This window comes from Colias philodice, chromosome 1 (assembly GCF_061535455.1).
Source record: "Colias philodice isolate Cphi_HAF_F1 chromosome 1, ilColPhil1 Martin Lab GWU primary, whole genome shotgun sequence".
Lineage (NCBI taxonomy): Eukaryota > Metazoa > Arthropoda > Insecta > Lepidoptera > Pieridae > Colias > Colias philodice.
In genome coordinates, this window is record NC_143086.1 from 141,235 (window position 1) to 152,138 (window position 10,904).

A 10,904-nucleotide genomic window follows, 5' to 3' on the forward strand; every position below is an offset into this window, starting at 1 on the left:
TCTTCTCTAACGCTTTTTAACTTTATAAGTGTGATATACTTTAACAAAATTCATATACGCAAAGACGCATAGAGTTGCGGCACTTGTCACTACGATCACGTCCATTATACATTATAAAAATTTTAATTAATTTTTTTTTTTTTTATTTTGTACAATTCACATTGTTACTTGCATATGGGAACCCAATATTTCCTGAAATAAAACAATTTTATTTTATTATTTATTTATTTATACTCGCGACACAGAGAAATGAACAAAGGCGAGAGTGAAGATGGATACAACCTCGTGTTGTCTCTCCTTGCTTAACCTCGCACCTCGCCTCGCCTAACCTCGACGAGAGTGAAGAGCTAGCGTTACTCTTTGTTTGTGTAGTACCATTAAGCCGTTGACAAAAAGAAACCGAGCCATACAGCCTTTGGACAAAATTCTTATAGCTCTCCAAATTCTTATCAATAATTATTCCTTCAACTATTCAATAATATATCCTTATTTTATTAATAAAATAATTATAATAATAATAGAATAATAATACAAAAGATTTATTTGCAACAAGACTGCGTAAAACGAACAAAACACGTGACCTAAATTATTTTGTAACAGAGAACGTACTGAGTACAACTTTTTCTAGCAGGATGTTGCCATTATGTAAACATTTGAGGACTGCTTGCCTAATCACGGATTGAAATTGCTTGAGTAGCGTTTATGTATACCGTCAGTTTCCATAGGTAAGTACTTAAGTACACTTAAAGTATATTTTTAAAGAATTCTTGTGAATTTATTGTGCGTTCTGACATTTTTGAGTTTTTTCAGATAGGGCTATACAGAATGTTTGGGGAGGGTCACAATAGACTGCATGACATAAGGTCAGAATTACAGTATTCATAAGAAATTACAATATTCATATGAAGGAAAGTGTGCTATTTTATTAACCCATTAGAAGTCACCATACTCATTTGAATACAACTATATTTCTTGTCATCACTTCCAGAATTCGTTAAGCGTATTATTTGAACATCAAAAGGTTCGGTTGGATCATTTGTTTGCAGAACAAAGAGCTGCAACAAACGATTGGTTGCCAGGTCGATAGGGACCTGGTTTGAAAATATTAAGCTGCCACTCCCCGTGGTTTAAAAAAAAATGTACTGCTATGCCCGTGACTATGATTATTATCAAGCCAGGATTGAGTGCAGCTCCAGGTCACGTGGCATAGCAGTCTCCGAAGCAACAATTTGTGACTGGTACAATTATTGCCGGGAGACAGTACTAGTCCACCAGCTGGAAAACCAGCAACATCGACCACACAACCACTAGACGCCTAATGTTAGCTTTTATGCACGAAGTTCAATCTGTCAACAATCTGAAGTATGGTGAAGCGGGGCGCTGCTTTCTCATTGGCTAATTCAAGGTCACCAAATGTCCTAGTGATGGAACATAGTAAATTTGTATATCGATATATTTTGTATTCACGTACTTTATCGATATAGGTATTTTGTATATACATACTTTATCATTGGAAATTGAATACGATTTTAATACGTATTAATAAAAACCAGTCCAACTCTGATGGACATAATAACTACTACTACTACTGACTATGGTTTGCTTCTGGTTTTCTTCACACTTTTTTCACACACTTTTAGTTATCAGTAAAATTAAAGATCAGCTCAACTGCCATTTGTGTTAAGAAAAAATAAAAGTCATTTTCTTAAGAAAGTTATTTTTATTTACTAAAAGTATTTTACAAGTTTACCCCAGTCTGAGACCAATGTCAAAATAATAATAATAATGTAATGTGAGAATGTGAGTAAAGTATATGAATTATTTTTTTATGATGATTAATCTTATATGTATATAAAAAAAACCGGCCAAGTGCGAGTCGGACTCGCGCACCGATGGTTCCTACAAACCTGCAAGGTTTACAAATTGCTGTTTCTTTTGATTGCGTTGACATAGAAGTTTGATTTTGTTACAGCTTAAAGGTATTATAATAGACCTGAGTATTTGGTATGAATTTCAATTTAATACCTCTACGCGTTTATGAGGAAATGGGTAGTAAGTTTAAAATTATTAAAAAAAATATATATTATGTGATGTAACTAAAAATTTATGGTTTTCGTAATTTTTCCTTTATCTATGCTATAAGACGTTGCTTCGTACCAAATTTCAAGATTCTGAGTTCACGGGAAGGAAGTGTCGAAAATTTGCGGCATAAACGGCTGTATCTTTTGATTGCGTTGGCTTAGAAGTTTGATTTTTTTCACAGCTCAAGGGACAGTAGACCTGAGTAATTGATATAAATTTCAGCTTCATACCTCCACGCGTTCCTGAGAAAAAGGGTCTTGACAGACGGACGGACGGACGGACAGACGGACAACAAAGTGATCCTATAAGGGTTCCGTTTTTTCTTTTTGAGGTACGGAACCTTAAAAATGAATCGCAAAATGTGTTGGTAAGCGCATAACTCGAAAACGGCTGAACCGATTTCGATAATTCTTTTTTTATTATATTCCTTGAAGTACGAGGATGGTTCTTATGTAGAGAAAACGTAAACATAAACCACGGGCGAAGCCGGGGCGGACCGCTAGTTATTTTTAAAATGTATCAACTTAGTGTATATCCTGCGAACAGTTGGTTTGGTGGTAGCAGATTTTGTAAGAAACGCTAGTCTCGTGGAAATGTATTTGTGCATAACGCTCATTGCTAAATCTATTAAATGGTTTGTTACATCCGAATCAAATTGATGTTGTCTTATATTAATAAATAATTCCTCACCAATAAAACTGCTTAAGGTCTTATTCACCAGGATATCAGTTTTGCGTTGATAGTTCTTCGGTATTTTATTTAAATATGCTTTGATAATTTTTTCAGAACGATTACAAATTACCACATCTAACGATGGATATATTAGGCCACCTTTATCTCTGTAAGCTATTAGAGTACCGGATAACTTACAAAAGTCTTGCTCTATGGACACCAAAGCGCCAATACACGTTTTGCATTTTATTTTCTCTATTAGAGAACTGGACACAAAACCGGCAATGTATTCTACTGCTCTTTCAGAAAACAGAGAGAGAGTGATCCTTTCAAGTGCACGATTCAAGTCATCTATGCTCTCTGTTTCACTGGTGCTTATGGAACGCTTGTCATCTAAAGTCGTCGTCAAGTTTATTCTTGTTAATGCGGATGAGCAGTTCAATATACCTATTTGTTCTTAAGGAACACAATTGCCCGTGGCAACATCCATTAACTCCGCGTGTATGATTGTTTTTTTATAAATAGCCTCAAACAGCCTGGGCGTTGGATTTTCACAACTACCACCATATGATCTTATATTAGAAAAAAATAATTCTAAGTGATCCTGTGAAATCTTATTAAATGGTATGTAATTGATAAATGCATTTTCATTTTCGACTAAATCGTGATACATTCCCGAAGCACTTTCAATTGCAACGCAAAATCCAATAAACCCCGTGTACCTATTTGTTTTAATTAGTTTTGTATCTTTATTTTTTATTACAGTAGACAAGTTTAAAATATATTTTTTACATTCTTGTAGTCTCTCAAACACAGCAGGTGCATTGTCTTTGTTAAGAGCCCGTTTAAATCCGTACCCGTGAACTCGCGAATCTAGAATATCAAATAAGTCGTTAATTAGTAATAGCATGTCTACAGTAGCGGCTACATCTTGGAATTCTGGAAGTTTCAATTCGCAATGACAAAATCGCAATGCTGTGGCGACACTGCGACTAAACAATTGTGCAGCTAGTTTGACTTTCATCACATTTTGTTTGAATTCTATATGAGAAAGACGTAATTTATTAGCTAAATGAAACTGCTCTCTTTCCTGTAACTGGTGAAGTAATTTAATATACTCCCATTTTATGACTTTCCCGTCACTATTTTTGAACTGTTGGTAAAATTCAAAGCTGTTTCTAACTAGCTTTAACATGTGTACGGGATCTAAAAACACATAAACGTGATTATCTATCGTAGGATGATTAAACCATGTTCTGAAATTGTCTTCGCTGAACACACATCCTAATAATTTTGCCATTCTGATATTTGTAGGACACCCATCAAATGTTACTGCTTTTATTAAAAGATTACTTTGGTAACATAAATCAATAGCTTGTAACACCAAATTTTTTTTTTTGTTCAGCACTGGTTCCATCTGTTAAGAAATATCCTATTGGCACTTTAAATCTGCTATTTAAGCCAACTACCAGTAGAACTAGCGCTTCAGTACACTCTTTTGAGCAATCAGCTTGAATTTGCCCCCCAAACTCCACGTATCCAAAAGTGCGTTGTGTTGAAGGAACATATTCAACTTTTGATTTGATTTTCATCTCATCAAAAACCAATGTCCCTATAAGTTGGCCCTCGAATTGTGCAGTCCTATTTTTAAGAGCAATTAGAGCTTCTTTGGTAAAGCCGGGTTTGCCGTCCACAGTTTGATACCATTTACTCAGCGTTTTAACAGAAGGAAGGCAAGTCTGAAAGGTTTTCCGTACATACTGATAAGCTTTGGCAGAATAAAAATTAAGGGTAAGAGCAAAAGATCTAAGTTCTGGTGAATATTTTTTCTTAATGGTGATACCACCTTTTTTAGATTTTATTATCTGTCGCTTCACTAATTCTCTACTGGTCACACCAAGTCTACTTAATAAATCGCTGTCACTTGAATTTATTAGGTTTTTATCTTCTAAGTCCTTTAAAACAGTCTGCAAAGAAGCTAGGCGCTTCCGCATGTACCGCGCTCTTTCCCGCATATTTTTAAATTGTTTATTTTTTTGCATAAGTTTATCATTTAACTCTATTATTCTTCTACACATACGTTTCTTCATGGGTGAAGCATAAATCGACGGGCTTCCAGGAAAGCTCTTCCTTTTTGTTGGAGTAGTTGTCCCTTCAGAGGTACTAGGTTTCTCTTCATTTGGATTTTCTTCATTACTCTAAAAGTAATATTTTTTTTGAATTAATTATGCCATTAAATACGGGTATGTATTGTAGTACATTTATTTATATCATACATAAAACTTTGTAAGTATGGTATCAAAATGGCACTTAGAAAAAATATATCAAAGAAAGCTCACCAGAAGAGGTAAAAACAATGTTGGAACTGCTGACCCTAGGAGACGCCGGCGACTTTTTGTATTTAAAAAGCAATCTGGAGTAAAGTGGCGCGAACAAATCACACTATATTTTGACGGAAACCAGTCATCTCGTCTAGTTGCATCAATCCATTCTTTTTTGATATCCGGATCTTGCGGATACCTAAAAATAGTATTCATATTATTTTATTACAAAAACTTATCATTTTATATTATAATATAACTATATTATGCAACGTCATTCATGTCATTAATTTTGAAAACAAATATTATAAAATCGCGAACCTAAATAGTTTTCGATAATTATTATCGATAACAACTGGAACGTCACTAGTTACACGTGCCACACCATAGAAGAAAAGGGATGCGTGATCATGTGCATACGAAAGAAAGAGATGCAATTATAATCGACGCGCTTTGTCAATTGACCAGTACCAGCGTAAAAAGAACTCCGATAAAATATTGTTCGTAATAATATTTAAATTATACGCAAACAAACTACTTACATATGAAAAGTAATCCCGTCCTTCTGCAAACTTGAGGTTTTACTCGTTTTACCACACCATTTAATACTACAAGGAGCCATTGTTTCTTTTTTTTAAAGGTTTTTTTCGGACGTGTTAACAGATCACGGAACTGGCCGAAACTGATAGTTGCGTTTCGTATGGCAGCGGTTATAAGTCCTATTAGACACATGCGTTGACAGAATCAGTTCGTCTGTTATTAGGCGTCTAGTGGTTGTGTGGTCGATGACCAGCAAGAAAGGCCAAAGATTGGTGGACCTGGTAAAGTAGTGCACAGCGGGGGGACAGTGCCCTTGATCTACCAAGATCGCAAAGATAGAGGTGCCATCTTCTTCTTGTAACTAGAAATACTTCATGTCTTGCTAAATGAATAATATCACAATAGATGTCGCTGTCCTAGAAAATTAATCAAACAATCCTGGTGTTGCAGATCTAAAGAACTGCTTCAATAATGGGAATAAATAACCAGTCATGTGAATTTAAATAACGATTATAAATATTTAAATAACGATTATAAATATTTAAATAACGATTATAAATATTTAAATAACGATTTTAAGTGTATCAATTAACTTATTACTTTTATTTTTAGTTTAATAAGTGACTGTTACTATAATTTTTTGGATCACAGCCGTTAATTCATTCTAACGCATTAACAGAATTGGGGAATTCATTTTATTAGAGCATGGCAACACCAGTGTTTTAAATTTTGACGTTGAGATCACACAAAATGGCTGCCTGCCGTGCCTGGTTGTGGTCTTGCGTGTACGCATTTTGATTGCTATTCGGTGTTTATTTCTTGGATTAAGTGCCTTTATCATACGTGACGCTGAGTTGAGCTTGCTCCTCGCTCCTGGTGTTAAAGTGCTGTTCCGGAATACAGTTTCTTGTGTCGCATTGACGATTCGGCTTATAGCAGTTATAGTTTTTGCGAGAAAGGACGCTACAATTTACGTTATTTGGTGCAAAAAGGGACGCTATTTATGTTGTGTTTGTTGCGAAAAGGACGCTAATTAAATCTGTGTTGTGTTTTCTGCTGTTACCAGCCTCATTACGATGCCTCATCTTTGTTCTTTTGGATGCAAGTATACACCCGGTAAGTACTGCCTTTCATACCATATCTTTGACTTTCAACAAGTAGTAAGTAAACAAGTAGGCATAATTAAATCATAGGCGTGGTAGTAAAATGTCAGTTTGGTAGTCCTACAGGCACCATTAATGGAACTAGGTACTTACCTATTTTAAATGACTTGTGATGTTCCTTACTCTCCTTAATAAGTTCAATCAAACTTACCATTGGGAATATCATCCCCTCTATTATAACTTTCTGGGCATTAATAACCTTGGCTGGTTCAAATGAATGTCAAACATAAGTCATAATTTATTGGTGAGCTCTAATGTGACAGCCATTTGTTACTAACTTGTTCAGGTGGGTATCAGCTCAGAGCTAGTGAATACTGGGGCTGAATAGCACTGTTGTAGAGTAAGATCCCAGAGCTGTAACCTATCTACTCATGCTTTTGGTAGGAGATCCTTAAAATCAGATGATCTAACAAGATATTTTATATTTTACTGTTTACAAATAGGATAGCGGAAACTGCATTTCACCTTATGTTGTTCTTAATTAATTTTGGTAATTAACATTTTTCAGGAGTTGTTATGCATCACTTTCCAAACCCAGACAAATTTCCTGAACGTTTCAGAGCTTGGGTAAATCTTGTTGGAGGGAAACTGGAAACATCTTCAGATTATCAATTTTATAAAAGGAAGATGATATGTGATATTCATTTCATCGATGATCACAGAAACCGCTACAAACGCTTAAATGCATTGGCTGTACCAACTCTGCATTTGCACGGTGAGTTTATAAATATGAGATTCAATTTAAAATTAAAGTAAAACTTGCCACATGTAAACCACAATAATAATAGTAGGTATTGTTTGATTTTTTTTTTACCAAGAAAAAATATTTTTGTTTTGTAATTTTGCTCCTATTAAAGGTTTTATTTCTGCTATTTTTTGAGTATCAGATGGTCCTGAAATTCAACATCTGATACTCCGCCGAATATCCCTAGCACTGTCGCCACTGGGAATCAACCCTGCTCTTCTATTCCTGTTACCACAGGTATGAATTTTTAAAGCTTTTATTTAACTTGCTATGTTTCTATGTTTTCGAGCTCTTTGGTGGGTATGCATATATGTATCTGACTAGCTGACCCGCCGCGAGCTTCGCTTCGCCTTAGAATGTTTTCCTTCCCATTAGGAAGTTCTCTAGTCCCTAATATTTAATTCTAGCTTTACATACAAATGTGTTTTCCCGCTAACTCCCGTTCAAGAGGGAATTTTGCTATATCCTCTTGTAACTAAGCTTTAAGTTTACTAAGGTACCTGTATGCCAAATTTCAAGCGTCTAACTTAAGCGGTTTAGATTTTTTATACAAAAAGTTTTTCCCGCTAATTCCCATTCCCTGGGATTCCTTTCTTAGTACATCCCTTCCAAATTTCAAGTGCCTACGTTTAGCAGTTTGGGCTGTGCGTTGATGAGTCACTTTATTCTTATATAATTAGAATAGATGCTGACTGTACCTATAAAAGCTTAAAGTGGGAAACTTGCGGAGAAGCTGGTCCGCCCCGTCTTCGTACGGGTTGTCGACATACCCTATGTTACACGCTGATAATGTAGGATTCTAGAATCACATGTGAAAGAATTTTTTGAATCAGTCTTTATATTATAGTTTTTGAGTTTATTCAACACAAAAATCCAAAAATACATATCTTTTGTCTTTTAAATATTAGTATAGATATTAATTCGAATGTTATTTTATATATTTTTCAGATGAAAGCTACGCCGGTGTTATCGCATCGGCAATAACAAGGGAGCACAATTACTGCGTAAACTTAAATCGAAAGATATTTAAAGGTATAATTGTTTTTCACATAATTGTCTGCATCAATTTATCTACCCACCCGTAGCTTCCAATATGCTATAATTAACTACAAATATATGCGTACAATGTTGTCTCATCGAGGGTAGGCAGGGATTAACGCTTTACTCTAAAAGTGGGCCTATCATGCTCATAAAAATATTTAACCGTATTCCTAAATGTATACGAAACCAAACATTTAATGTCTATAAAAATAATCTAAAGAAATGGTTGATCTTAAATTGTTTTTATAGCATAAAAGAATTTTTTGACCATAAATGTTAATTATTATAATTATTATAATTGAAAGATGTGGCACGTAAAATGTATATAATCAATAATGTATTACTTTGCATGCCGTTGAATGACGGCTAAACATGCTGTAAATTGTAATAATGTATCTTAACACCTATGTATACCATGTTTACTTGCAAATAAATGATTTTTTTGAATTTTTGAATTTGAATTTGACACACTACAATCCTGTATACAAAAATTTTAATTTAAAAACATTTATTCAAGAACGTGACCTTTAACTACGAGTTAAAGGTCACGTTCGAGTCATGTATTTTTCTGCTATCTATGTAACATGTAATTTATCACTTTTCAGATGTTCAAAAACGAAAGCCCATGTACTGTGTGCCAACAGATCGACTCGAAATTAGACGCCTGCGGTCTGAAATATGTCGATTGCGTAAAAAAGGAGCTTCATTTAAGCAACGTTTAGAAACGGCGCAAAAGTTTTCTGAAGATGTCTCTTTCCAAAGAGTTATAAAACGATTGCAAAGACCCGCTCAGATATTTCTTCACATGCAGCTGCAGTCAAAAAAGAAACCAAAAGGTAGACGCTTCACAATTGATGACAAAATATTGTCATTATCTCTATACAAAAAGAGTCCAAAGGCATACAAACATTTGTGTAGCTATTTTTGTTTGCCGTCAATAAAGGCTATGAAACGTTTTCTAGGCCAAATCTGGGGGCACGGCAGTGCCCCCGCCAAGTCGAGCAAAAAAAAAGCGGCACGGCCGTACCATCCTTTTCTCGAAGCAATTCGGGCCTTTTTCGACCCCCTATAATTCGGTTGTGGATAAAGCAAGAAACCTGAATCTTCAGTAACTAATCCGGCATTGTATAAACACGGAATATTTAAAATTTCAGTCAATTTGAACCAGTAATTTAAGAATGACAACTTGTTAAAGTTTCTAAATTTTGTCACTCACTGACTCACCGATCATCAAAAGTCCAAGGCACTTCTAGCAGACTTAGAAGCTTCATATTTGGAATACATATAGAGTTTAGTGTCTTAATCATGGGAAAACTTAAATATTTTGTAATTTCGGTCCAGTTTTCCAAATACACCACCACCGTGGTTGGTGGTGGTTATAAATTTAATAGGTGTAGATAGGTACCTACCATATGAGGCAAGGGAGGGGGTATAGGGTGGGTAAGGGTGTGTTTAGCCCATGAAACTGAACAACATTATTACTTGTAAAATGGTCGACGTAATGAAAAACACATGATTGGACATGTCTTGAAGTACGAAAATCTAATAAAACAATATATTATAATTTAAATCTGTTATATATAAATTGTTGGCGCGACTAGCCTCCTTACAGACAGACTGGCCTCTATTTTACTCTATGACTGACAAGCAAAATATACGCCAAAATGACAGAACAATGAAATGTGAATGCCTTCGAGCGAGCGGCAGCCGCACGCATACGTGCGAGCGCCCTCATGCTGTTCGGATGTGCCTCGAAACCTAACCTATAAGTTTGCGATTTTCATTTATAATTTCGATTGATAAATTACATTTACGACTAAAAGGCTTGCTCATTAGTTTACTGATATTATTTGCTTACGATTGGGATTGAAATTATTAATAGAGCTTATGTTCATCGCGAACAATTTCCCATATGTATAACCTATGCTATAACTATACATAAAAGTCAGGGCCTAAGCCTAAGTAATGCGCTGATGGATATAGGTTCTGCAGTGTTCACATCCGGTCAAGCTTACGTGGCACTTTCGAGAGTTACAAGTCTGGGCGGTTTAAATATCATTAATGTCGACTTTGGAAGTATTAAAGCGCAGGAATCATCAATTTGTGAATAAAACAGATTAAGAAGTATTTACCGTCCAGACTTGTCAAAAATTGAGACATCAAAGCCTCCGAGAAAAGCCCATAGAGACAGGGAGTGGGCTTTGAGAAAAACTGTGGCTGAAGCTCAGGAAGTAGTACCGGAAAAGAAAAAGAGGAAGACTACATATAAAAATAAGAAAATATCATAAGACCTTTAACAAAATTCGTTAGAAGTAGATGGTATCAAAAAGAAAGGCTCTA

At 35.2% G+C, this 10,904-nt stretch overlaps 1 protein-coding gene across 1 annotated transcript; it reads left to right on the top strand.

Annotated features, from left to right (window-relative positions):
• Positions 1 to 6,597: 6,597 nt before the first annotated feature.
• Positions 6,598 to 10,675, top strand: LOC149490927 (uncharacterized). Its single transcript, XM_089699955.1, has 5 exons — positions 6,598 to 6,731; positions 7,287 to 7,493; positions 8,472 to 8,555; positions 9,170 to 9,587; positions 10,510 to 10,675. The coding sequence occupies exons 1-5, from the start codon at positions 6,692 to 6,694 to the stop codon at positions 10,673 to 10,675; spliced, it is 915 nt and encodes a 304-aa protein (XP_089556081.1). The 5' UTR covers positions 6,598 to 6,691.
• Positions 10,676 to 10,904: the final 229 nt, after the last annotated feature.

What these genes read in the sequence shown, in the direction of transcription:
- LOC149490927 (XM_089699955.1), top strand. Translation starts at nt 6,692, where the DNA reads ATGCCTCATCTTTGTTCTTTTGGATGCAAGTATACACCCG. An exon ending in TGGATGCAAGTATACACCCG is followed by an intron (nt 6,732 to 7,286) that starts GTAAGTACTGCC and finishes AACATTTTTCAG; the next exon opens with GAGTTGTTATGCATCACTTT. An exon ending in AAATCGAAAGATATTTAAAG is followed by an intron (nt 8,556 to 9,169) that starts GTATAATTGTTT and finishes ATCACTTTTCAG; the next exon opens with ATGTTCAAAAACGAAAGCCC.